Genomic DNA, 25,483 nt, shown 5'->3' on the forward strand with positions numbered 1-25,483 from the left:
TCGTTATAGAAAAGTGACACTTTCACGCCGTTTCAGAAAAATTGATACTTTCGCGCTGTTTCAGAAAAGTGATACTTTAGCTCCATTTCATAAAAAGTGATACTTTTTCCACACAACATCCACCGTCAGATGAAGCGTAACCAAACCGTGTATAAGACCACGCTCATGAATTGTTAACCAAAGCTAGACTACTGAACTATAAGCTTGAACATTTACATAGACACTTAAGACTCAACTCGAGTTACAATCAAGTGATCAAATATGTCTATGGTGTTTTATAAATAAGAATAAAGATTATTCAAATGCTAATTATATCGAAGAACTAATTTTATGTGCATAAGAATTTAATTGATATGGTAAGTAGGCGTACAAAGTATAAGTAGTTAACCTGTTTGTGAACAGTTATGTCGTTGTACGTGTACCGGTATGTAAACCTTAAGACATAACCGAGTTCCAGAGTTCACAAAACTATTTTGGTATGCGTACTGGTATGGATACCATTCAAAAATAACGAACATAACTTTTATGGTATGCGTACTGGTATGGGTATCATTTATACATAGTCACGCTCTGGAGTCCACAAAACTTTTATGGTACGTGTACCAGCATGGATACCAAACTGGTTCCGTAACAACAGTTCCTTTCTAGTACGCGTACTGGTTTGCGTACTCCGGATTCACGAGTTCCTGTTTGTCGACATATAACTACTCTGCTACGTGTACTGAGTACATGTATTACGGCTTCAGGCTTATAATAGCTTTCCCAGTTTGTAAGACTGATATGTACAATATCTTATATCTGAATTTATAATAGTTCTATATTTCTCTAAATTGATTCGAAACATTACCGAATAACATCAATGACACATATCACTGTTTTAGGATATTTTCGAATGATGATCTTGAATCATGATTTTGGTTGCGAACAATTTATTTTTGCAACCGAAATTCATCAAGTATGAAATGTTCATTAAGCTTAGTCATATTTCGAAGACTAATTACAAGAAGAATCTTGACTCGAAATTCTTGATATGCTTACGACAGTCTAATTAGTTAAGCGACAACGTCTCAAAGATAGAAAGGTGAATATAACTTGAGAAATATGTGGTTCAGTCTTCACTTACCTTTTGTTGATGAAGTTCTCCAAAAGCTTCGGTTGACTCTTCGCCTTCACACGTTAGAACGCAATGATGATTGTCGTGATGTCCGTTTCTCAACCACATCTTCTATCCTAATCCGAGACTTAACTAATTGTAGATATAGTTTTGACAACTAAATTTGATAACAAGCTTGAGATAGCAACATTTTTGAATTCGACCGAGCAATGCTCTAACAGTTTGACTTGTTTTTAGGAAATGAGAAACCATTTTCTGATTTTATAAAAGCGGATCATAGTTTTATATCTTTTCCTTTAGAATTAGGTACTCGTTATTCGTCCACAATAATAATAAGGACACATGGATTGAGGGTTGGAAAGAATTTGGAAAGCTTCGCCAGACCTTATGTAATAGCCATGGTTTTGTGGAAAGAGATGCAAATAGATCAACTCTGTTACTTTGAAAATCAACCATCAAAAATCAATGAATTTTTAACCGTTAAAATTAAGATCGGTAGATGGTGAGGTTTGATATTTTAAAATTAGCTCATTTTTTGTACATATGTAATGCTAAATACATCGGAAAAATACTAGTTTCAACTATCCTACCGTTTATATTTTATTAAGAAAAATACCTCTTAAACTGTAGGATAATGTGAAAGCAGGAGTGTGAAAGAATCATCACTCATCAAAATAATAATGCATATGTTTTTAGTAAAAATGAGAGTGTGTTATACTTTTCTTGCAATCCTGTTATAGGGGCGGCATGTTTTATTAGAGGGGAGGCAGAGTGAGTAGTGTCCCTTTAGTTGGTTAGGGGATGTCCTAAAAGGGATGCAAATTGACTAGATTACTCTTCCCATTTTTTAACCTAAATCGAAACTAAATTGAAAATTTGTTTTCTTTCTTCTTCTCTTCTCCTCCTCCCATCGACCGTAACCTCCATTAAAACTCAAAGTTTTCTTCGTCTTCGATTAATCGACGATTCAAAAATTAATCAAGTGTAGTGTAATGACTTTTGAAAAATCCAAGTAGGGTTTAGTTTATTTTGTTCGATTTAAGTTTAATTTCTATCAAAAATAGGGTTTTAGATGAAAATTGAAATTGAAGTTTATGGACTTATGTGAGTTACGGTTGATTTTAACTCTATTATGAACCGTAAATTGAGATTTTGACGTTGTTACGGTTGGTAATAGTTCAACTACCAATTGTATGTTTTTATATCTGAGAATTTTCTTCAATTACGGTTGGTAACCATTTTAGTTTACGAACCATAACTAAGTTACGGTTCGTATCGAGGATTCGGTTACCAGCCGTAATTCAGTTACGGTTGGTATCGAATTCAACTACCAACTGTATGTTCTTATATCTGAGAATTTTCTTCAATTACGATTGGTAACCATTTTAGTTTACGAACCATAACCAAGTTACGGTTCGTATCGAGTATTTGATTACCAGACATAATTCAGCTACGTTTAGTATCGAGCATTTAGTTACCAATCCTAATTGGCCCCTCTAATAAACCATGCCGTCCCTATAACAGGCTTATTTTCTTGAGATGTAAAATGTGTTAGTAGTGTCCAACCTGTCCAAAAGAAAATGAACGGATGCGAGTCTTAACCATCTCCAATACCAGGACAATAGACTAGTGGCCTTGGGTAGCAATCTCGCCGGAAAAAGAATCAAGCGGGTGGGACTCAAGAGGCCTAGTAACCGTTTTCTCTTCAATAAATTGCGTGAGATGAGATTGCTGTGCATAAATACAGGACGACCAACATCTTCCTAGTGACAGGTGGAATTCTGCATCATGTAATGGGGATGGATTAAAGAGGCACATTTCTTAAAATAAAAAGATAAATTTTGACCAATTTTGACTCTCTAGGTCACACACACTATCTGACTTGTCTCGTCACACATCCCATCGCGGTTTCTCTAAATACATCCAGTTCGACTCTTTGATCATATCTCTTCGGTAATTTAAATTTATTCATTATTGATATTCTTATAAACAAATTTTCTTCTGAAACTACAACTTTAATTAATATCCATACGCTGTTTTATTGTTTTCTGATTCGATCATACAATTAATCGAAATTAATTATCCACAATAAGTAGGCCTCTTTAAGCTCATTAACTTCACCGAGAGAAAACCCAAACGTTTTCACACTCCACCTTCTGCCTAACAACTAACAGGGATACCAATTTATTTAAGGGAGTTCCAAAATTCAGATGCAAATAAAACATCATAAAGCTTTAAAACCGGTGCACCCTTTAGTAATTTGGTATATACCCATTAGCAATGTTTTGTGGAAAAATCGAAAAACAAAACGACGAAATTGAAGTGGTACAGAGAACTACAAGTCTACAACCACCTCCGCACCGCACTCAGTCTCTCTCCACAACAGAAGTATATCAGCAGAATTAAAAAAAAACCTAAATGAAAATCCAACGGCTGTAAGCGTTCCAATCCTCAATCTGGGACCGTCAATTGTCATCCGAAATCCTCGATGGAAGAGTCTATAACTCTAGATATTTTCACAAGAATGACGTGGCAGTCGATTCGATTTTAAAGGTCTAGTATAAATATTCGATATTCCCCACCAGCATAAATAAAAAGCAAGCAAAGAAGAGAGAGCAAACAACTTCACACACTCTTTCTTCATTTTGTTCTAGGGTTTTCTTTGTTTGAATTAGGGTTTGTTTTTCATTCCTGATTCAATTTTCATTTTCTGAGAATGGCACAAGAAAAATCAACTGGTACTGTTAAGTGGTTTAATACTACGAAAGGTTTTGGTTTCATAACTCCTGATGATGGTGGTGAAGATCTTTTTGTTCATCAATCATCGATCAAATCTGATGGTTACAGAAGTCTTTCTGAGAATGAGCAAGTAGAGTTCGAGATTGAAACTGGTGGTGATGGAAGAACTAAGGCTGTGAACGTTACTGGTCCTGGTGGTGAAAATGTTAAGGGAGGTGACGGAGGAGGTGGTGGTGATAGCTATGGTGGAGGTGGAAGAGGAGGTGGTCGAGGTGGCGGTGGTGGTGGCTATGGTTCTGATGACCGATCTGGTGGTGGTGGCTATGGAAGCAGAGGTGGTTCTGGAGGTGGATACGGTGGTAGCGGTGGTGGTTATGGTTCTGGTGGTGGTGGTGGTTATGGAGGCGGTGGTGGTAGAGGCGGTGGAAGCTGCTACAACTGTGGTGAGTCTGGTCACTTTTCTAGGGAATGCACTCAGGCTAAGAGTGGTGGTGGAGGCGGTGGAAGTTATGGCGGCGGCAGCAGAGGTGGTGGTGGTGGTGGTGACCGTAGTTGCTACAGCTGTGGTGGTTCCGGCCATTTTGCTCGTGAATGCCCCAACGGCGGTGGAAACTAGAATCGGGACAAAGAAAAAGAGGGTATGAACGTTCAAATCTATCTTTTAGAGTCTTTTTCTGTTCTTTTTTACTTTCGTACTGCTGGGGGTTTGTCTTTTGGAACAATTTTTTGTTCATAGAGTTTGATCAAGGGCAAGTGTTGTACTTCATTTTCTCTGTCTTACTCTTTACCGGATATGCTACTTTTATTTACGTGTCTTTAGTCTTTACTTCTTGGTGGTCTTTAAGTTATGGAGTCTTTTACTTTTGAAGAGTGAGTACGAACATGTTGATTGGAAGAACTGGTGTTTGAAAGATATTGATGTACTCTCTCTTTCTCTGAATATAATAGAGATATATGGTTTAATTAGTCTATATCATCTTGTTTCTCTGTGTTATTTGCATTCTCTTCTTCAGTTATGCAGATTCATGCTTATCATTTTGTTCTGGTGTTTTATGTTATTTTCCTGTTGAGGGTTTTTTTCTTCTGTGGATACTTTTCATTCTTTAATGTTGGGTCATTATCCTTTTCTTTGATTGATATTTTAATGGGGATTATTGTTCCTGTTCAAGCATATATATCTGGGTTTCTCTGCATTTGTCTTAATTAGTGACTCAGATTCATGCTTATCATCTTGTTCTAGTGATCATCTATTGATCAAAATATCAATGTTCACTGTTTCAGTATCTTCCTGTGTTAATTTTTTGTCTGTTTTTTTTATTATCATTTTCATTGTGAGATGGACCTCTGTTATGGGGGATATTGGTTCCTGTTCATGTTTATATGTCTAGCCATCTGTGCGTTTATCTTAATCAGGTACTCAGATTCATGTTTATCATCCAACTCTAGCGATCAAAATTTCAATGTTCACTGTTCTAGTATCTTCCTTGGTGTTACTTTTTTTTTCTGTTTTTTCTGTTTTTTTTCTTTTTCTTCTGTGGATGTTTTAATGGTTGGAAACAAATGTTCTTTTCATTCTTTAATGTTGGATTATTAAATTTTGATGGATATTTTAATGGGGATCATTTTCAATGTGAGATAGACCTTTTAATGTGGGATATTGGTTCCTGATAAAGCTGGTCACGAATATTGGATGTGACTGAATAAGATACGTTGGATTAGGACCATTTCCCTTCTTCCTAGGGGTTATCATTCATTGTTTAAATCTTTTCCTTGAAGTTGAGAATTCTTTAACCATGATTATACTCATCGAAATGATCGATTCTCTTTAGATTAGACAAACTTTTTATCCTCTTCAAGTCCCTGTTAATGTTTCTTTTTTATCTCAAATTAATTTCGAGTCTCTTTGTTTCTGTATAGTATATATCAGTTTTTAATCCTGAACGCCAACTTCTGAGTTGTGAGTCGTGACAACTCCCTGAGTTTGATTTGAGTTTACTCAGTTCCTTGGTTGCTGGAGGACCCAATTTTTTGTATATATGTATTTGTTGTCTTTAGACTTGGCATGACTATGTTCCAAACCTTGTGCGTTTGTCTCTTTTGAGTCCCTTACCAAGTGCCCTTATCCACATTGCTACAATTTGCTTTATGAAAGACATGCGATCCCCTACTTGTACTTGATAGAGAACATGTATGGATGGTTATAACTCATGAAGCATGAAATGATTTCTTTTTTGTTGATAAGCAACTGGTCTTTCTCATTCATAAACCAGTGTCCTTCCATTAGAGTTGAGGGGTATATGTGTGAAGTATATTAATTGGTTGAGGGTGACACAATGACAAGTTCAAAATTTTGGGTTGTTTTGTAAAGTACGAAAGGGTTTGGCTTTGAACGAAGATGCTACAGGCTTTGCAGTGTTTGAAATTTAATGACGGGCATCCCAGTCAGTCTTTCCTTCCACTGTTCAAAATTTAATGACGAGCATCCCAGTCTTTACTTCACTGTTCAAAGTATTATTTTGTGCAGAGATTTGGTTGCTATTTTGTTGGCACTTTCTTTATGTTAATTTTTTGCCAGTTTTGTTTGCATCCCAATTTGGTGAAAAGCAACAAAACTTTGATCTGGCAAACAAAAAAGAAAAGCTGAGTTGGATTTTGTCAACTTTTAAAACCATCAGAGCTTTGTAATCCAAAAGGGAAAGAAAGCATTAAAGCTTCACAACCACTTTTGCTCTAACGCTCTTATTTTCTGATATTCGTCGGGAATCTCTGCAATGAAGAACAAGGAGGAAAGAACAACTACACAAAAAACAAAAGAGCTTTCCTTTGCACTCTTTTTCTGCCATCTCCCTCCGCAATAATGTTACACAACAAGAAAACCATCTTTTACCAAACAAAAGAAAACTTCAATATCTGTATCATGTGTATCGGATGAGTTTTGAAGGCCCACCAGGTTGTAGAATTGAGCAAATGACACACCTATGTCATTACTTTGGACTGCATCTACAGGTTGGCCAGGAACACATTTGAGACCGAATCCCTTAGCCTTTGATGGTTCTGTCTTGGTACACTGATCTATCTGTTCTTGGTGTATATTATATTGGTTTGGTTCGGAAATGAAAACTAGTTTTCGGAATGTAATCAAAACCGAACTCTTTTGCATGATATGCATCAACTTCCTTTGTAGAGATGTCAATTTCTTATTTTTCCCCTTTCTTTTCTTTTGGTTCTTTGCTTTTTTGTTTTGGTGGACATGCTACATGCATCACTCCTTTCCCCAATCCCATCCAGCAGATGCCAGATAGGAATATGTACTCCCACTTTCGATCTTCTTTTTATGCAAGAAAAGATGTGGATATTTCCCAATGAGCTAGGGCGATTACAACAGCTAGCGACACTTCAAGAGTATAAGCAAGCAGTGAGCATCATAATTGGGGCTTTCTTTTACATGATGCAAGTGCAATACAGTTTTTTGGCCATCATCCCAAGAAGGCCAGAAAAATAGTATAATGGCCAAAGTGGTTAAAAGAAATGCAACTTGGTTAAGTGATTAAAACCCTCCTGTTTTTTACTTTCAGTAAAATGGTTTTTCCTTATTCGATTTTCAAATTGTTAACCATGGCAATTAGGCAAGAAAAGGAATAAGACTCATGCTTGCATAAGGTTTAATAGCATATTAGCATTACATATATTAAAAAAAGAGTAAAAAAATATTCTTCAGACAGTTTGATTACATAAATACTTGAAAAATCCTAATGAGACTAAGCTAGATATACGGCAGAGATGTGGTTTGATAGGGAATGATCTTGCAACCTAAACAAAACTCAATTCTCCCATGTAGAAAGTTCTTTCACTTCTCGATTTTCAGGGTGTGAACCCAAAGACAGTTGCTAACAGTGACATAGGAGGTATGGATGGGTGATTATTGCCTGTGGAGATGAACGCCGTGGTGGTGAGACGGTGGAGCTGCGAAAGAGGAGTTGAGGAAGTGGTGTGCCATTGGTGGTGGTGATGGTGGGAGTGGTCCTCCAGGTGGTGGACATTGATAACATTTAGTGAAGAGTCCAAATGTATCAATTTGATGTACAAAATTAATAACACTTGCCCAACCACCAAACCCAAAACCAACAATGAATACCCACACCACTACAAATACATTAATTGAGTATACTCCAGCCCATCTTCCCAAAAACTTTGGTGGTGGCTCCACTGCATTCTGCACATAAACACCACACATTGAAACCTTAAAATCAAAACTAGACCATGAAGTGACCACAAGAAAATTAAGTAAACTGTATGTACTAATGCTTATTTACCTCTCTAGCAGCGGCAGATCTAAAGACAAGGATGTGAGCAAGAGAAGGAATGATGTACACAGTGAAGCTAACAAGTAAAGATCCAACAGTTGAATTGATAGGACCAAAGAATGGGAAGATAATAGCAAGGAACCAAATGGGGATCACAACTGGTAATCTTGCTGCAGCACGTTTGCATAAGCTTTTACATTCATGCATTCCAATAGCTTTCTCCCATACAAAATACAATGGCGTACATGCGAACCCAAATGTTATAAACTGCACAATTCAAAGAACAAAATCAATGAGATTAGTTTTTTAATATAAAAATAAGCTAAGATTAAATTATAGATTGTACAAACAAAATGCTGTTGTTGTGTGGTTTACCTGATGGATTAGCATTAAAACAACAGCCATATCTCTGAGTGGTGATTTTGGGAGAAGAGCAAAAGCATTGGAGTGATTTAGAAGCAAGTCTCCAAAGGCCCAGTAAACAGATATTGCAGATGGTAATGTCAGTGTCAGTACATATAATGTTGCCATGAGATATATTGCTTTGAATTTCTGGGGCTTCCACATTGCGTGCATAATTTCTCTGTAATACACCGGACCAGAGAGTCAAAAGCCTACTTTAATACTACAACACACTTCATAGATTGACATATCATCCTACCTACGGTAATTCAATTCGCTGCACAAATCTCAAAATATGCGCTTATGTTATGTATCTGTCAACTGATATATGGTGTGATTTATTAGAGTTCTTGCTTTTCCTCAGTCTTTATCTGACAGTCTACATACATATATATATTGTACTGTATTCTTGACAGTGTGCCACTCTTTATATCATTTTTCGAATCTCTCAGTATTGTTTCATTCTACATTGGACTAACTAACGATAAATCATGGGAAAGAAAATGAAAGTGTTGGGTAATAGTATTAACCCAACTCTTATGTTGGAGATGTGTGTAAAAACTAAAAAATTGTTGCGTACAAGATCCGTCACCATTTTTAGAATTATTTATATGCATGCCAAGTTCAAACAAAATACTAGGGATGGGAGTTGGGTTTTGTTGTTGGCTTACACAGTAACAGCATGACCACCAAATGTGTAGAGAATGTTTGTTGCTCCTGTGAAATATAGAACCATTTTGGTCGGACCTGAATGCTTCACATCTTGAACCTACATGCAAGTTCAGCATAAATAATCAAACCCCATTTTTTCTTCTTTTTTTGAGAAAATGAAGAACAAAAAATAGCAGTAAGTGTGATCTACAATATACCTGGCCATGAAGGAGGGAAGCAATGGTGAGGTACCAAGAAGTATAAGTAGTCATAATAAGTCCAAGAAAAGACCAAATTCTGTAATTTTTAAAGGAAGGAACAAAGACTGTGGTAGCACAACAAGCTCCAAATATATATGTCCAAGTCCTCTTGTCAAGGTTGTCATTTATGTAATATATGTTGCTGCAAAACCAAACAGAAAACAAAAACTAAACATTATCTTATGAAATTGATTCTGTTTTAAAATTAGAAAAATGAAAAACTAGGATATATAGTACTCTAGCTGCTAATCTGTTGTATGTAGTAGAGTATTATAGACAGTACCTTGCACAGGCTATGAGTTGAATAACAGATCCAAACAGAAGAAATGTGCAGTTAAATGCTAAACCCACGTTCCTCCAGTGTTTCCCAAGCAATCCATCCAAAACCTCAAACCACTTTTGTTAAACCAAAACAAAAAAAAAAAGGTTAGAAAATTAAAACCAAAAACAAAAGTTAAGTTGAAATGTAGTAGAAAGTGAAAAATGGGAAATCAAAGCACAAACAAACCTGGATAACATGGTTTCTGAAATCAACTTTCTCTCTTTCTTTTCTGGTTCTATACTCAACATACAGAACACTAATGAGATAAGCTGTCCAACTCCCTAACAATCCATAGAACAACTGGAAACAAATCCCTGATAACATCCCAAGTTGTGAAAATGAGTATGGTAATGTTAGCAGCACTTGAGCTACCTGCACAAAACACAAAACCAAAAAATGTCATGAGACAACAAAACTAACTAAAATGTGACAATGGTAGATGAAATTAACACAAGCCCAAAGACAGAAACAGAAAAAGAAAAAAAAAAACAAAGTACCTGATTTGAAGCACAGCTGAACCAAGCATCATAAACAGAACCACCATCCCATAAAAACTTAGAGAGTCTTGTTTTGTAAGTAGTTGGTTTTCCATCTGTTTCCATTTCAACATAGCTTCCAGCTATAACTGTCTCCACCACCTTATCTGATCCCCCCTCCATTTTCTTTTTGTTCCTCTACTCACTCAACTCACTGTAATTTTCTTACTCTCAAAATGGGGTTATGGTTAAAAAAGAATCACTGGGTGTTTGGTTTGAATGAGAGAGATTCTGAGGTTTTAAAGAAGAAACAAGCCTGAATAAGGATATTTATACAAGACAATGGGAGTCTTGGATGCTGTAAAAGGCATGTTTGAAAGCTATATAAAGTAGTAGTAGTAGTAGTAAGTTTTGGGAGAAAAGAAAAGAGTATGCAGAAGAAAACTGCTTTCATCGCTGAACTCTCTCTGATTCAGATTTTAGTGGTATTGATTTAAAAAATTGTGTGTGTTTTTGTCCTTTATAATAATTTAATCTGTTTTGTAAGTGCATTAAATAAAAACTAGTAATTTGTTGCAGAGGACATAATATTTTTTCACTCTTTCCCACACGAATGAGTAAGTTCTACCCCATAATTTTTACACTGTTCCCCAGTTAATTAATTTTTAGTTACACCATTCCCTAGTTAATTACTCTCATTACTTTTGTTACCTAACTCAGTCATCTCATCATCGTCGAATTACTCAAAGACCAGTTCAGGAGAGTTAGGCTTACATTTGACCTGGTCAGGAGCCGGGACCAACCTAAGCAAGTGCCTTTGTATGTGAGCTAAGTTAGGTTTCACTGCTATCTATTTTATGTCCAACTTTTTTAAGCTACATTTTGTTCTATGATACCGTGTATGCATGAAACTGTCGAGGCAGAGAGACCCAAGCGAACATCCGCAAATTCTTAAAGTATATAAAAATGCATCTTGAATGATAATTTTTCTGTATTTTTATGATACGAAATGCTTCTTGTGTGTATCTGTACGGTCCGTGGCAATAATTATATGGCCGAATAATGCTAAAACTATAGCGTATGCACTTGTCCCGCACTCTTCTGTCCATTGTCTCATTTGCATTATTAGACAATGGACAGAATTTGTTGCCGACAATGATACTACCCGAAAATTTATCTCATGTAAGCTGCATGCATCTACCATTCAATATGTTAACAAGGTTTTCAGTTGGTTCTAAGTTTGGAATTTTGTCTGTAAGAACCTCATTGCTAGTGATGTCTACATCTGTTTCCTCATTCACCATCTTTCTTTTTGCATGGTGGTGGAAGTAGAACTAACCCACAGATGATAGTCCATTTCCATACCAGTGTTTCTGACTAATCATGTCATGGGTAGGTCATTAAACACTTTTAGTGGCTCTAACCAGACGTTATAAACATAATTGAATAAGGTAGACCGTATGATTGCACACAACGAGCGTGCTTACTTTTTGTCACGTGGAAGCTTTAGGGATGATCTCGAGAGAGGCAGCAGTAGAGTTAAGAATTTAAGAGAACCCAAAAAATAATATCCCATCACCTTTAGGACCAAATCTTAATTTTGTATACCTACCTCTAACGGTAAGTCAACAAAATCCCACAATTTTAGTTAGAGAGTCGCCATTCATATACCCTCTGGACAATTCATTCGAGCGGCAAGCTTATAAGGGGTTATGAGAAGGTTTAAGATATCGGTGCTTGCCATCGTACCAGTAGTTACTCCTCTCTATGAATACTAAAGTAGGTTCTCTTTACCCATGTTCAGCATGGTTTATGAAAACTAAGCTTGGTTATGGACTGTATTATAAAATGAGAACATAGAAAAACTCAAATCTCTTGGTTTCTAAAACTAAATCTTGGGGAAACCAAACTAAACCTCTTAAAATTAACAAATACTGATGATATTCCTTCTTTCCCTCTGAAATTTTCATGTGTTTGACTCTCTTTGTACTAGTAATTCTCTGTTACTCTAACCAAGAAGGTTTAACTCAACCCCCGCAGACATTACTTAACCCCTAATAAGCTATATTAACCTCAGTTTATTTACTTAATACCAAAAAATTAGCCACGCTTGAATTCGATAGCTGTAAAAATTTTGTCTAGTACGAAATATTTACTTGGGGAATTGTCCTTGCTTGTGCAAGTATAAATGTTTTCAAATGGATTAGGGACATCGTAACGACCATGCTACCCGCCTCGAATCTGATATTTGGACACCCACTGATATATGGGAACTCATTATGTCTGCCTCTAACTTCATTCTTAACTACATAAGAATGAGTTCCTTCTTAACCTCACTTACTAAATTAAACCTCAAAATTATGAATTTTTTTGTTGTCAAAGTGTAGAAATTTATGGGCCACTGTAAGTTGGACCCAAGACATCCATGATGTGGATCAGTGACTTATCTTGGCATGCTCATCATCTAGATCACTCCTTCAGTTTCCAGAGTTTATGGCCGAGTGAGAGTGGGTTAAATTGTCGCTGTAAGTCTGTTCAATATTCATCACCCGAGGTTTCAGGGAAACACCCCTTAGCCGAATCGAAACGTTAAACCAAATCCTGCTAATAACACTGACATGTTTTTTCTGACAGTATTTTTTACGAACATGCGACCGATATATCGATCCGATACAACTGACAGATTTGAAAATAACTCGTATCGCTGATATAGCCCGGTATTAACTATCACATTGGTGGCATGCCTATTTTCTGAGTACATTACTTTGAAGAGCAGGACATGTATCTTCAACAACCAATGATAGCATGTAATCTATGGGAATAAAAGCACGCCAGAAAGGGCTTGGTTGTGGTGGTGGTGGTATGGGGACGGGTCACACCATTATGAAATGAGTACTGTGCTTCCTATCAGAAATGATCATATGAAGAAAAGCTATGGGGTTAAGTGATATTCTTAATTATGATTAATTCATGAAATCCACAAATTATGCTTTAAGCTTTTGAAATATGCCACTCCAGAGCCATTATGCTGGTGAATAGCTAAAGTACGTAAAGTTTAATATTGGAGTTAATTTTTCTTGTCCCAAGTCTCAAACAATTATCTTGTCTCTATCTAGTTCTATTTGGATCGATAGTAATGCCAAATATGCATAGTCTTCTTCTTCTTTAATTAACCTCTGTCCAATGTCTTTATGAAGTCTAATTAGTGAAAGATTTGGTGAAAAAGTTTGAAGTGTTTCAGAAAAAAGCTGTAGCCTGTAGATTGATACTTGTGGTTTCATTTCCATAAATGATTAAAGGAACCCAATCCATTATATTCCCTCATCTTCTTTTCTTTTTTCTCTTTTACAAGATTGCTCTTTACTTTTTTCATTTTATGTGCTTTGAGTTTGAGTATGGAAGCATGCATGTTTGCTTTTTTGGTATCCAAAAGCCATGCTACAGCTTACAAAGTTTCTTCTTTCTCACCCTTTATAATGAATTTATCTGCTTGTTTTCTTTGCCTTTAAAATGGATTCTATATGCTTGTTGTTTTTATTTACATACACAAAATCTAAAGTGTAAAAATGTAGGCATATTTTCAAGAAACAGCATAATGTTGTTGAGTAATCCTTTATGGTCTCTATATTGGCAGCCAAAATCAGGACCATTGAATCCTTTTTTCAAGGAAGAATATCTCAATTCCAACTACAATTGTGTGCAATTAAACATACATTTGAACATGAGATATGATTTTTGAATGCTCATCAAAAAGTGGGGAAAAGAAAAGGAAGTTACCTTTATCACTGGGATTTAGCTTGGGAGAGAGTAAGACTGTGAGGATATATTTGAATGGTAAACCAACAAGAAGTTGGGCTACTGTTTATTCAAAGAAACGAGGGAATTTTGATAAAGTGGTCTCGATTTGAATATAGTAAAATAAAATGTCCCTTTTTTTTTCTTCGAATTTTTCAAAAGTGTCTCGTTTTATTTAGAAAATGGCTAGCGGCGGGTTAGGGCGTTAAGCTCAAGTTGGCACACAACAAATGACATCTACATCCCTCGCTCGTGCATCTCACATACACAATAACAACATGGACAGAAAATTCTTCGGATGTGCAACTCAAACAGATAGTAACATAATGGCTAGAAAACACGTGGCATGATCATGTGCAAACAAAATGAACGACCAAGATTGACATGACTGAAAAACGGCTATCTTCATCTTCTCCACCTTATAAAAAACAAAGAAGAACCCTAATTCATTCATGTCAATTAGACAACATTTTCTTTTAGTTACTCATCATATTCAAACTTAAACAACACAAGAAAGACATGGGTGGAGGTCAGAAACAATCTCCAAGTAGTAGCAACAACAAGAATATGGACAAAAATCCATGATTGATTGTGCAATGTGTGAACAAGGAAATCATGACACACACATGTGTCCTTGGTTGAATTCTAGGTGCAAGCACATTCCCTGTGTTGGTGTGAGAGCATTACTTAGATCTACAACAACTGAAAACTATGGAAAAATGTTCTTCAAGTGCACCGTACCTAACTGTTATTATTTTGAATGGTTTGAAGATGCTTCAGACCACTGTAAATCCAAGGACATTGTGTTACCATCAACCAAAAGTTGTTGTGTTTGTAGAGAAGAAGACCACTGCTACAATGATTGTCTACTGCATAATCAGGTTTGCTTTTCTATAAATCCAAACTCACACTGAAGATGTGCAAAAATTAACACAATAATAACATAGCTTACCTTGTCTGCCAGGATTGTGAAGCTTTTAGACGGGCTTCAGATGCCATCTTCATTGCTGCAAAAGACAGGGTTAGAGATTCTGCAACCCAAATGGCCGCTATATGTAAGCAACTAGGGAAAACCTCCATATGTAATATGCAAGAAGTTGCTTTAAGAAATAAATAATTCTGTATTTCATATCCTGTTATAACAAAAGATGTTAAAAAAAACCCGATTGTTGTTGACTAAAGCACAACCAGTGCTTACATTCTTACAAGAACTTAAAGTTCACAAATTAACTGGATCACTGCAGTATCAAAATAACCATTCATAAAAGAAAAAAAAAACCTCTTGTCTTTCTTTGCCTTGCTAGGTTTCTCTATCTTTTCTTTTGGATCTGTCATAGTTTGGCTCACTGTTTGTTTAGCATATCCAACATTTGTGAAATTTTGAGCAACTTTCTGCTTCTTAGTAGTTCCAACTGTTTTTAAAGTAGATGCACTAGTATATCATATGCTTTCCTCTTCTTAGATCTTGAAGAAGTTGTTATAGGTGTATCAAAGATTGTGAGAGTTGCACCATCAACTTGAGTTCTCTGTCTCTGTGGTTTAGAGTTCTGACCAACAACACCACTAGCACATCCCCTACTGTTGCGGCCTGAAATCCCATACCCGCGGAATTTATACACTCTGGGTTGTAGTGGAGGTTCATCATATGCCCTTCTCCTTTTAACTTTGGGACTTCTTGTTTTCCTGACACTTCTAAGAGGGTTTAGCTCCATCTTTTCCTGCAACCAAACAGTAATGAGAAATGAAACCCTAAAATGAGAAATAAAACTCTAAAGGAAGTTATACAAAGAAGAATATTATGAATATTAAATGTACAACTACCAAGAAAGTGCTTACCTTGACCAAGTCTTTGACATCATCCAATGGTTTCGGATGTAGTGCATATGTGGCCCTGAATGCTGCCACAGAATAGTAAGGAGAGCAGTACCTGCTCAACAACAAAAGTAAATGGTTAATACTAACAAAAGTTTGAATATTAAAAAGAGCAAAAATACAAACAAACAAATGTAAAAGGTGGGTGAACTTACTTATGCCATTTTGGTCTATATCCTTTTAGTGCACAAACTGCATGTATGCAGACAAACCCTCTAAGCTTCCATTGGAGACAAGAACATGTTTTTTCTTCCAAATTAACAGTGAAAACAGAATTGTTAACAGATGTAACTTCATACAGTTCCCAAAAACACATGGATTAACATCAAAAGGACCAACTAACTTGCATATCTTCTTTATCATCTTAATTTCCTTTGGAACCAATCCTTCATCTGGCCATTTTTCAACCTCTTTCCTCCTTTCATAAAATTTTGCATTCACCAAATGACTATAAAGCATTCCAATTTTGCAAATAGGTTTGTCACTAAGCATTAAAGGACTCACTAAATTTTTTATTCAAGTGTTCACATTTACTTTGTGTCATCAAAAAATGCTTTTGACCAAGACTCACGACCAGCATCCAAAAGGTATTGATGTGCTTTGGGATTTACCCCTTTCAAAGCATTCATGTATTGCTGCTGCATATAACACTAAAAAATGTTTACACATGACATCTAAATATTATAATAAAAACTGGAAGTAACTTGGGAATATACATTACCAAGTAATGGTGCATTTTATATGCTTTGGAAGCATGCCACAATGAACTGTTTAAAAAATGCCATTTATAGTTTTTTTTTTAAAGTTCAGATACAAGTGTCTGCAGTTTATGAGATACAAATAAGAGAACATAAACCAAAAAAAATCAGCAGATGCAATGAACATACAAAAATCCAAACAAAACATACTCCAAAAATATCTATGAGGCCTGCCAGGAAACACAACAGGAACAGCTTCAAGTAAGCCTTTCTGCTTGTATGAGATGAAGGTAGGAGGCATATGATGACCATATATTGCTGGTTTCAAATTAGTGATAAACTGTGTCCAGTTCCTAATGGTTTATGACTTGCAAATACCAATGGCACTAATCTATTTTCTTCATCTAATCATGTTGCAGCAAGTAATACACCTCCAAACTTACCAATTAGATGGCAAGCATCAAACCCAGTAACATTCTTTTACCATTCTTGCCATCCTTTGATTTCTGCCCCAAAGCCAATAGCCATGGTTTCAAAAGCATTGTCAGTCCTGCAGTAAGAAAAGTTTGCAACATTGTCCTTGTCCTTGTTACTTACCATCTTACAAAAGGTTGGAACCATCTTAAAATTGTCTTCATAATTTCCATGCATATATTCCAATACTAATATCCTAGATTTTCATGCAGTATGGTAAGGAATATTAATCATATGAGAAAATTTAAAATGCTCTTTAATATGTCTTGGTTTTGGAAATCACCTTAAGTACACAATTGGCTTTAAGATGCCTTTTTATTAGGATATAATGTACCTACCACCATCTGTGAGGGTTCAAGAGGTTCATCATGGTCTTGATCTGGGAACAAACCTTATTCTTTTTCTTCTTCTTCTTCTTGTTCAATAACTTCATCAGGGTAGTTCAATGCCCTCTCATCTTTAAAATTATTGAACTATTCAGGATCATCATCATCATCTTTCTTCTCATCTTTGTTCTCGGCATTACCTAAACAACAACATAAAAAACAAATTAGTTATTATTCTAGTCCAACCAAAACAATAAGTGCAATAATGTGTGACTGTTAGCTTCATCATTTTTTCTCCAGCATCATCACTTGAATCACCACTGTCTTCTCTTGCATCATCATTTGAATCACCACTATCTTCTTCTGAATCATACTCCATACAAACATTATCTTGATCACTATCATATATTGGTGAAGTATCAGGGTCCTCAACAGGGTGGCACTCATCCTCCTCTAAGTTCTCAAGTTCAAAAACATAATCATCAGCTTGAGAAGCTCCCATTTATCTATCTAGCATGGCTTGATTTACCCAATAATCATGATCAAATACATCTACATCTTCAACATTTTCATCACCTTCTCTATGTTCAATATCTGCAGCTTGAGCATCTCCTATTTCTCTATCTTCAATATCTTCATCATTATCAAGTACAACTGGCTTAGTATTTGAACCATCTATCTCACAAAACAAATTCTTTGTAACTCCTTTACCTTTAAGTGTAGAGCTTCTTCTCACCGGTACTATTGGCGACTTCGACACTCTAGTATTCTTAGGTATGTTCATAATACCCTGCAAAGTATGCTATTTTGAATTGAATATCCTTACTTGTAATTCTATACAATCATTCATTAAGCTACAACTAACTCCATTATTTATTCACATTAAATCAACAGTTTCAATATTTTCTAGTTGTAGATTATTGTGAATCATTTTCTCAAGCATCTTCAAACTCAATTCATCTTTGTGTAAGTTTTTTTTAGGACAAACTGAATCTGGCTCAAGAAGAGGGGGCTTAAAGTATCACAAAATTTGAGTAAAACTCTCTATGGGTTTAATTTTAGCAAATGTTTAGAGGAGGTTTCTTCCACAAGTTCTACTTGCTCTTCTGAAAATATGTCTTTATGTTCTCAAGAAGAAGTTAAGTTAAGCCATGTATTCACAATCAATTATTCAGATTATGAGAAATATTTTCATGATGATAAAGAAAATATTGATTATATCAATATAAAAATATCTCAGCTAGATTAACTAAGTAAAGAGTTCCTCTCGTATGCAATCGAACTCACTCTTGCACTAAAAAGAGAAAAGAAGCTTCTTGAAGACTTATGTCTTATGAAAGCTGAAAATGATCAACTCAATCTTGATCTAACTGAAAAAGCGGGGATCTAACAACCATACCCAATATTTCATTTAGCAATCTGTATGGACTAACTCCAATATACTTTCAAGAGAATCAACTAGACAGTCAGACTCAATCTTAAGAAAAGTATATCAAAGAGTTATATCTCACTTTCTCAATTCAATCTGCAATCAAACAAATCGGAATTTGCGAGCCCGATTGAACATAAGAAATAACTTGGCCGGTATCAAAAACCAATATCCAAGTGTCAATCAATTTAATCAATAACCAAAGGTTGGATTCACGATTGATTGAACTTATGCACAACAGGTGATATTTCAATTATATAAACAAATATAATGCAGAAAAGAAATAACACAGACACCAGAAGTTTTGTTAACGAGGAAACCGCAAATGCAGAAAAACCCCGGGACCTAGTCCAGACTTGAACACCACACTGTATTAAGCCGCTACAAACACTAGACTACTCCAAGTTAACTTCGTACTGGAATGTAGTTGATCCCTAACCAATCTCACACTGGTCAAGGTACAGTTACGTTACTTACGTTTCTGAATCCCAGCAGGGCTCTACGCACTTGATTCCCTTACCTGATCTCACCCACAACTAAGAGTTGGTACGACCCAAATTCGAAGACTTGATAAACCAATCCGTCTCACACAGAAAGTCTATTGAATAGATAAATATGTCTCCCACGGATATACCTATGAGTTTTGATCCGTATTTTGATAAATCAAGGTGAACATGAACCAATTGATATACCAAACTTATATTCCCGAAGAACATCCTATAAATAAGAATCACCTCACAATAATCTTAATCATATGGTAGCGAAACAAGGTATTATGGAATCAAAAACGATGAGACGAAGATGTTTGTGACTACTTTTTATCTTGCCTATCGGAGATTAAATCTCGAGACAATTTTAGAGGAGATAGTACTCAATCACGATAGAAAACAACAAGATCAGAACATGCATCTACAGAGAAAATAGTTGGGCCTGGCTTCATAATCCCGATGAAGTCTCCAAGTCGTTAACCTACTGGGTTTTGGAAAAACCTAAGGCTAAAGGAGAATCAACTCTAGTCGCAACTACTATCACACAAGAGGTGTGGGGATTAGGTTTCCCAGTTGCTAGAGTTCTCCTTTATATAGTCTTCAAATCAGGGTTTGCAATCAATGTTACCTTGATAAAAAAAGTATTCAATATTCACCTTAGATGAAAACCTGATTAGACTCAAGCTAATATCTTGCAACCGTTAGATCGAACTTAGCTTGTTAGACATAAATGAAAAATAACTTCATTTAGATATGAGTGATTATACCTAAACGTGTACACCTTTGTTGGGCTCAACAATAGTTAACCAAAGTTATCCATATGAAAACTTTCATATCAACCTTATTCATCTTAACCATAACTAGTTCAAATGACTCTGTTAGAGCGTTGCTCGATCGAACTCGCATGCGTTGCTATCTCAAGCATGTTTGTCAATGTTAGTGATCAAAACTATAAGTCTTGATTTCTAGTCTACTATAGCTAAGTCCCGGACTAGGATAAAAAGTGTAGTTGAGCTCAAGAACTTCATGGAGATTCATCATATAAGAAGAAGAACTTCTCAAGGAACCGGTGAAACTTCTGGACAAAAAGGTATCTGAAGACTTGAACTTATCTGTCACTCAAAAGTCTATCTACTTTATCTCCTACTTCTTGAGACAAAAAGTCGTACCCTATATATATACTTAGATTATACACATTTGGTATTTCGATCCGAGTATACCTCGCCTATCTATATCTCGAAATATGTGTTGGTAAGCATTTCACTTCGACCATGTTTATCTTTACCTAGTGACGAAAGTCATGATATGTTTCAATCACTTTGAAAATTGCTTTGATGAGAAATGGTGTAACAACTGTATAACGTCCTCTAAGAATGTTTCAATGGTTGGAATGAGAGTTTAGATTACATAACCAATGATGGATATAAGTATTGTTGTGGAAACACATATGTGCATAAGTCCTATCCCTTGAACCAAAGTTTGCGAACTTTGTTGATCAAGAGAAATCAGAAGAATGGCTTGTTTCCAAGTCTGCGAACTCAGTCCGTGAACTGCCAAACTTCTCATCCAGAGAAATTCTGCTGGAGTTGACAAACTTGTTGCGTGAGTACCAGTCCGCGAACCCAGTCCGCGAACCCACACTACACCAAATTCAAGTATTAGTAACTAGATTTCGCAACAGCTTATCCCCTTTTGCTAATTTTCAGTTGCAAATTTCAGTTGAGAAAAATTTGACTGTTTATTTCTGTTATGATTCGCAACAAATTGGAGTTGTACGCGTGCCACTCGTGAGTGTGGCTACCCACACTTTTAAGCTGTCTCGGTTTCAGCCCATTCAGTGTTCAGTCAGCTTCAAAACTGACTCGGGTTTAGACTTATCTCGAACAGAAGTCTCATTCTTCATTCTATTCTCTCGCTATTTCATTTTCTCTTAGTATTGGGGTTGAACTTCTTCTTCTTGTTTGGAGGTGCAATAATCATCTATCGTTATACACACATACTGATGATGATGGTGATGATGATTATCAAATCCCTTTATCCTCGTTTATCCCAAATCAAGTTTGAATTTGCTGATTTCAGAGATCTCAAATCCCAAATCGCGCCAACCACTTTATTAGGGTAATTTTTTTTATTTTGAGAAAAACTTATTAGGGTTTAGACTAACAATTGTCAGATATCCTTCATGTTCTAAAGTTAGGGTTATGTCATCTCGTACTAGATTTGTAGAGTTTAAGGGGTTTTGGGTATAGTTCATTATTGTTTTTTTTTTTTCCGATTGATGAACTTAGGGTTCTTCATCTCATCTTCGATTGATGGTTGTTCAGCTGCAAGAATACCCACCTTCTCTTGATTCAACTTTAGAATTGCATCCAGGATTAAAGGTAACAAGATAGACGACAACAAGTCTTTTTACTGTAAATATTTGTGAAAAAATTGTTGTTGATTAGTATGGTTTTTCCATAGTTCGTATAATTTCTTAATTAGATTAGATTCAGATACAAATATTTGTGAAAATTGTTACATGTATGTAAGTTTTCTGATCATCATGATGAGTTGATGTTGTTTCAGTTAGGCAAGTGGTGAAAAATGCTGATATTTGGATTTCAAGCTTATCTATGCTTGTAATTGAGCAGGTACTCATTTCTTTATATGCCATTTTCGTTGAACTTCAATTTTGGGTCAATATTTATATGTTTAGATGTAGTTGGTACTGGTGTTGATATTGTTTCACTGATTTGATATAAATTATAGTGCTCTTATTCAGTTTGTAATGTAATGTATTTCATTCAATGACTGGTTCATATCATGTGTTGTATAGAGGTACCAATGGGTAAATTTGGTAGTTTCTTTGTGAACAGGTAAGAGTGAGAGGAAGGGTACCAGAGAATCTAGGTTGCCTACCAAGGTTATCTGAATTAGGAGGATGTGTATACTCAGGAGGTTTCTCTGCAAGTACATGGAGGCAAAAAAGATTGACAAGCACGTGTACCATGATATGTACTTGAGGCATGTGTTCAAGAACAAGCGTGTATTGATGGAAAGTATTCACAAACCTAAGGCAGAGAAGGCCATAGAGAAGACTTTGTCTGACCAGTCTAAGAAAAGGCTGGCAGAGGAAGGAAGCATGCTGGGTGGGAGGAGCGTTTGAATGCGGTAAGATACTGATAAACTTGTTTATTTTCTGTTTAAATTTTTTATTATCAATTTGGAATGATGCTAGGTGAGAGGAGTGTTTGTATTTCATTATTTCAGCTGGTTAGTAAGTATTAAGGCCTTTTCTGTTTGAAAAGGTCCATCTGGTTTCGGATACTCAAACGCAACTGAAGATATAACTCATGGGATTGTTGGAACTGGACTTACTGCAATTGTTACTGGTAACTAGTACTGAATTCTTTGTATGGGTTTTCTTATTTCATGTTTTTCTTTACTGGGTTCATTTTTTATTTTTCATAAAGACATTAAAGATTTTGTTAGTTCTGGTAATGGTGTTTGATGAAATGGGTGAGAGAAATAAGTATATGGCTTGTTTCAGGGAGATCTTGGGTGAGTTATATTGATTCATACCTGAAGAAAATCATTTTAAATAGGTATTGGTTGATGTAGGATTTGATGCATTTGTACTTGTATAGGTGCTTCAAGTGGTATTGGTTCTGAGATTGCGCGTGTTCTTGCTATGCTTGGAGTTCGTGTAGTCATGGGAGTGTGGAATATAGCTGCAGGTAAAGATGTTAAGGAAACAATATCAAAGGAAAACTCTTCGGATAAATTTGATGTTACGGAGCTATATCTTAGCTCCATGGCGTCGGTGAGACAATTTGCTTCCAAATTCGAGTCGGTAGATCTCCCCCTAAACTTGCTTATGTGAGTAAAACTGAAGAATTTGAGCAATTTATGTATCATCTCGATGTCAAATGTTTATACATATATGGGATATGGTTTTTTTGTTCGTCTCACTTGGTTGTCCATTACCAACTTGATTATGAAGCTGATTTTTTATCTTCTTTGTTGTAGTAATAATGTAGGAGTCATGGCATGTCCCTTCATGCTTTCCCATGACAATATAGAGATGCAGTTTGCGAAAAACCATCTAGGTTTGCAACATGATTCTTTTCAGGAAGTAATAATGAGGGAGTCAAGGATGGCGTAGAGACATTGGCAATCATGATAATACTTTTTGGCTTTAATATGTATGTCTATAACGCTTTCATTTGTCAAGGTAAACATTCTTATTTAAGTCTTATTTACTCTGTGCTTTTCCTCTCTCTCTCTAGAAAGCATCAACCAGCAGCACAACAATGGTATCCCATAATGTCGGCTATGTTGAAAAGGGTCAAATTCCAACCAAGGTATGATTTTATACTATAACTTTCTTTAGTACGTCACTTGTGCATTGAGATGTTTTGTCCAGTTGCTTATTTCTATAATAGTTCATTATACCAGTAAGGGATTATTCCTTATTCCTGTATGTCGAATGCCAATTTCTTATTGTCGTCATGTTTACATTTTCGCAGATTGGGTTGTTTGGCAAGATCCAGAGATACTGACCTTTTCGATGATACTCCGTAATACAGGATACTTCAATTGAACTAGGAAGTTTAGTTGTTTGTCAATCTCATGTTTTTGTTTGTAAAGTTTTGAAACAATGTCTCCATGTTGATTTAGGTAAGCAATGAAGTCATCCTATAATTTTTGTTGTTGTTGTTGTTATCTCAATATGATGGGGTATGCATTTGCCTGACTAATATATCATTTTTTGTAGCCTTGTAGCCATGGAGTTTGAGTTTAATTTGAAGGAAGCGACGAGTGACGATACCAATCACTTATTCACTGGTAAGTCATACTCATCATCACAACTACATGCCACTACTGGGTCATAAGATTAGTGATGCGGTTAAGTGCACGATAGATGCAGCTAAGATGCTCCCATCTACAATCTTATTCTAATTCAGTGTTGAGTGCTTTGGTATTCTGACTTCATAGTTGCTATGGTATTATGTAATTGTTTTCACATTTGGAAATTCAGTGATAGTAGTTTGTTGAATTTGTAAAATTAAGACGGTTAATAACGTTCACTCAATTTAAGTTTTTTTGATAGTTCTGTTGGATTAATATGATTTCCAAATGAACAGGATAATTTGATTTTGTTGCGGGGAATTATAATTTTGATCTGGTTTTGACCAGTCAAAACCAGTGTTTTTTTTATGTTGCAAAATGTTTGCAACTGGGTCTTGCGAACATTCAATTTCGCAACTACGGTAAACTGTTGCGACCATCTACTTTCGCAACTGTACTGTTGCGATTTTTTACGTTGCAATAGTTCACAACTGTTGCGACCAGAAATTTGCAACGGAAATGTAGCCGTTGTGAAAAATTGCATATCTACTTTCGCAACAGAGCTGAACTGTTGCGACGCACTTTGCAACTTCCACCTGCCGCTGTTAATCACCAAATTTGGTGTAGTGCCAGTCCGCGAACCGGCGGAAGGTCTTTTGCCGAGATTTTCTGCTGGAGTTTGTAAACTCTGTCCGGTTTCTTAAGTCCGCGAACCTAGTGTGCGAACTTAAGAAGGTTATATATCTGAAGATGATTTCTGAACTTAAACTTATAAAGATTAAGGATGTAATTTGCAAATCGTGGCTATAAAGTTCATGAAGCGATTCGAGTGAATCAAATCATCCTTGCTTCAATTGTGTCTTGTGTAATACATAAGATTTCCTTGCAATTGAACAACTTCTAACTAGTTCATTTGAGTCATTTGAACTAGTTATGGTGAAGAAGAATATGGTTGGTATGAAATGCTCATATGGCTAACCTTTTGGTTAACTATTGTTGAACCAACAATGTACACGTTTGGGTACGGTTAACAAACCTAGAAGCGTTCATTTCATTTGTGTATAACAAGCTAAGTTTTCGATATAACGGTTGAGAAATATAAGCTTGAATGAAAATCAGGTTTTCATCTAACGGTGGATATTGTTTGCTTTGATACCAAGGAGAAACCCTTATTTGAAAGACTATATAAGGGGACATCTAGCAACTCTGCAAACCAATCCCCACACTTCACGTGTGATACTAGTTTGCGTGCTAGAGTCGTTTCTCCTTTAACCTTTGGTTATCTTCTTCTAAAACCAGG

The 25,483-nt window shown here is 35.9% G+C and overlaps 2 protein-coding genes and 1 long non-coding RNA gene across 8 annotated transcripts; 2 read left to right on the forward strand and 1 right to left on the reverse strand.

Annotated features, from left to right (window-relative positions):
* Positions 1 to 3,716: 3,716 nt before the first annotated feature.
* On the forward strand, positions 3,717 to 4,826 carry LOC113288905 (glycine-rich protein 2-like). Its single transcript, XM_026538059.1, has one exon. The coding sequence runs from the start codon at positions 3,831 to 3,833 to the stop codon at positions 4,467 to 4,469; it is 639 nt and encodes a 212-aa protein (XP_026393844.1). The 5' UTR covers positions 3,717 to 3,830; the 3' UTR covers positions 4,470 to 4,826.
* Positions 4,827 to 7,488: 2,662 nt separating this feature from the next.
* LOC113288906 (auxin transporter-like protein 2) lies at positions 7,489 to 10,717 on the reverse strand. Its single transcript, XM_026538060.1, has 8 exons — positions 10,290 to 10,717; positions 9,979 to 10,164; positions 9,754 to 9,866; positions 9,429 to 9,612; positions 9,231 to 9,328; positions 8,533 to 8,740; positions 8,167 to 8,424; positions 7,489 to 8,066 (listed from the first exon to the last, which is right to left on the reverse strand). Exons 1-8 carry the CDS (start codon positions 10,449 to 10,451, stop codon positions 7,773 to 7,775), a joined length of 1,503 nt encoding a protein of 500 aa, XP_026393845.1. The 5' UTR covers positions 10,452 to 10,717; the 3' UTR covers positions 7,489 to 7,772.
* Positions 10,718 to 21,277: 10,560 nt separating this feature from the next.
* On the forward strand, positions 21,278 to 24,443 carry LOC113286060. Of its 6 annotated transcripts, XR_003329084.1 has the most exons (10): positions 21,278 to 21,468; positions 21,675 to 21,731; positions 21,919 to 21,983; positions 22,209 to 22,503; positions 22,641 to 22,893; positions 22,980 to 23,211; positions 23,362 to 23,537; positions 23,622 to 23,696; positions 23,862 to 24,012; positions 24,110 to 24,443. It is a non-coding gene; the product is annotated as an uncharacterized LOC113286060 (long non-coding RNA). The 6 variants fall into 6 exon arrangements; XR_003329086.1 differs by having other exon boundaries at positions 21,639 to 21,731; positions 23,362 to 23,696; XR_003329087.1 differs by having other exon boundaries at positions 22,194 to 22,503; positions 23,362 to 23,696.
* The last annotated feature ends 1,040 nt before the right edge of the window (positions 24,444 to 25,483 follow it).

The sequence above is a fragment of the Papaver somniferum genome, chromosome 6 (assembly GCF_003573695.1).
Source record: "Papaver somniferum cultivar HN1 chromosome 6, ASM357369v1, whole genome shotgun sequence".
NCBI lineage: Eukaryota > Viridiplantae > Streptophyta > Magnoliopsida > Ranunculales > Papaveraceae > Papaver > Papaver somniferum.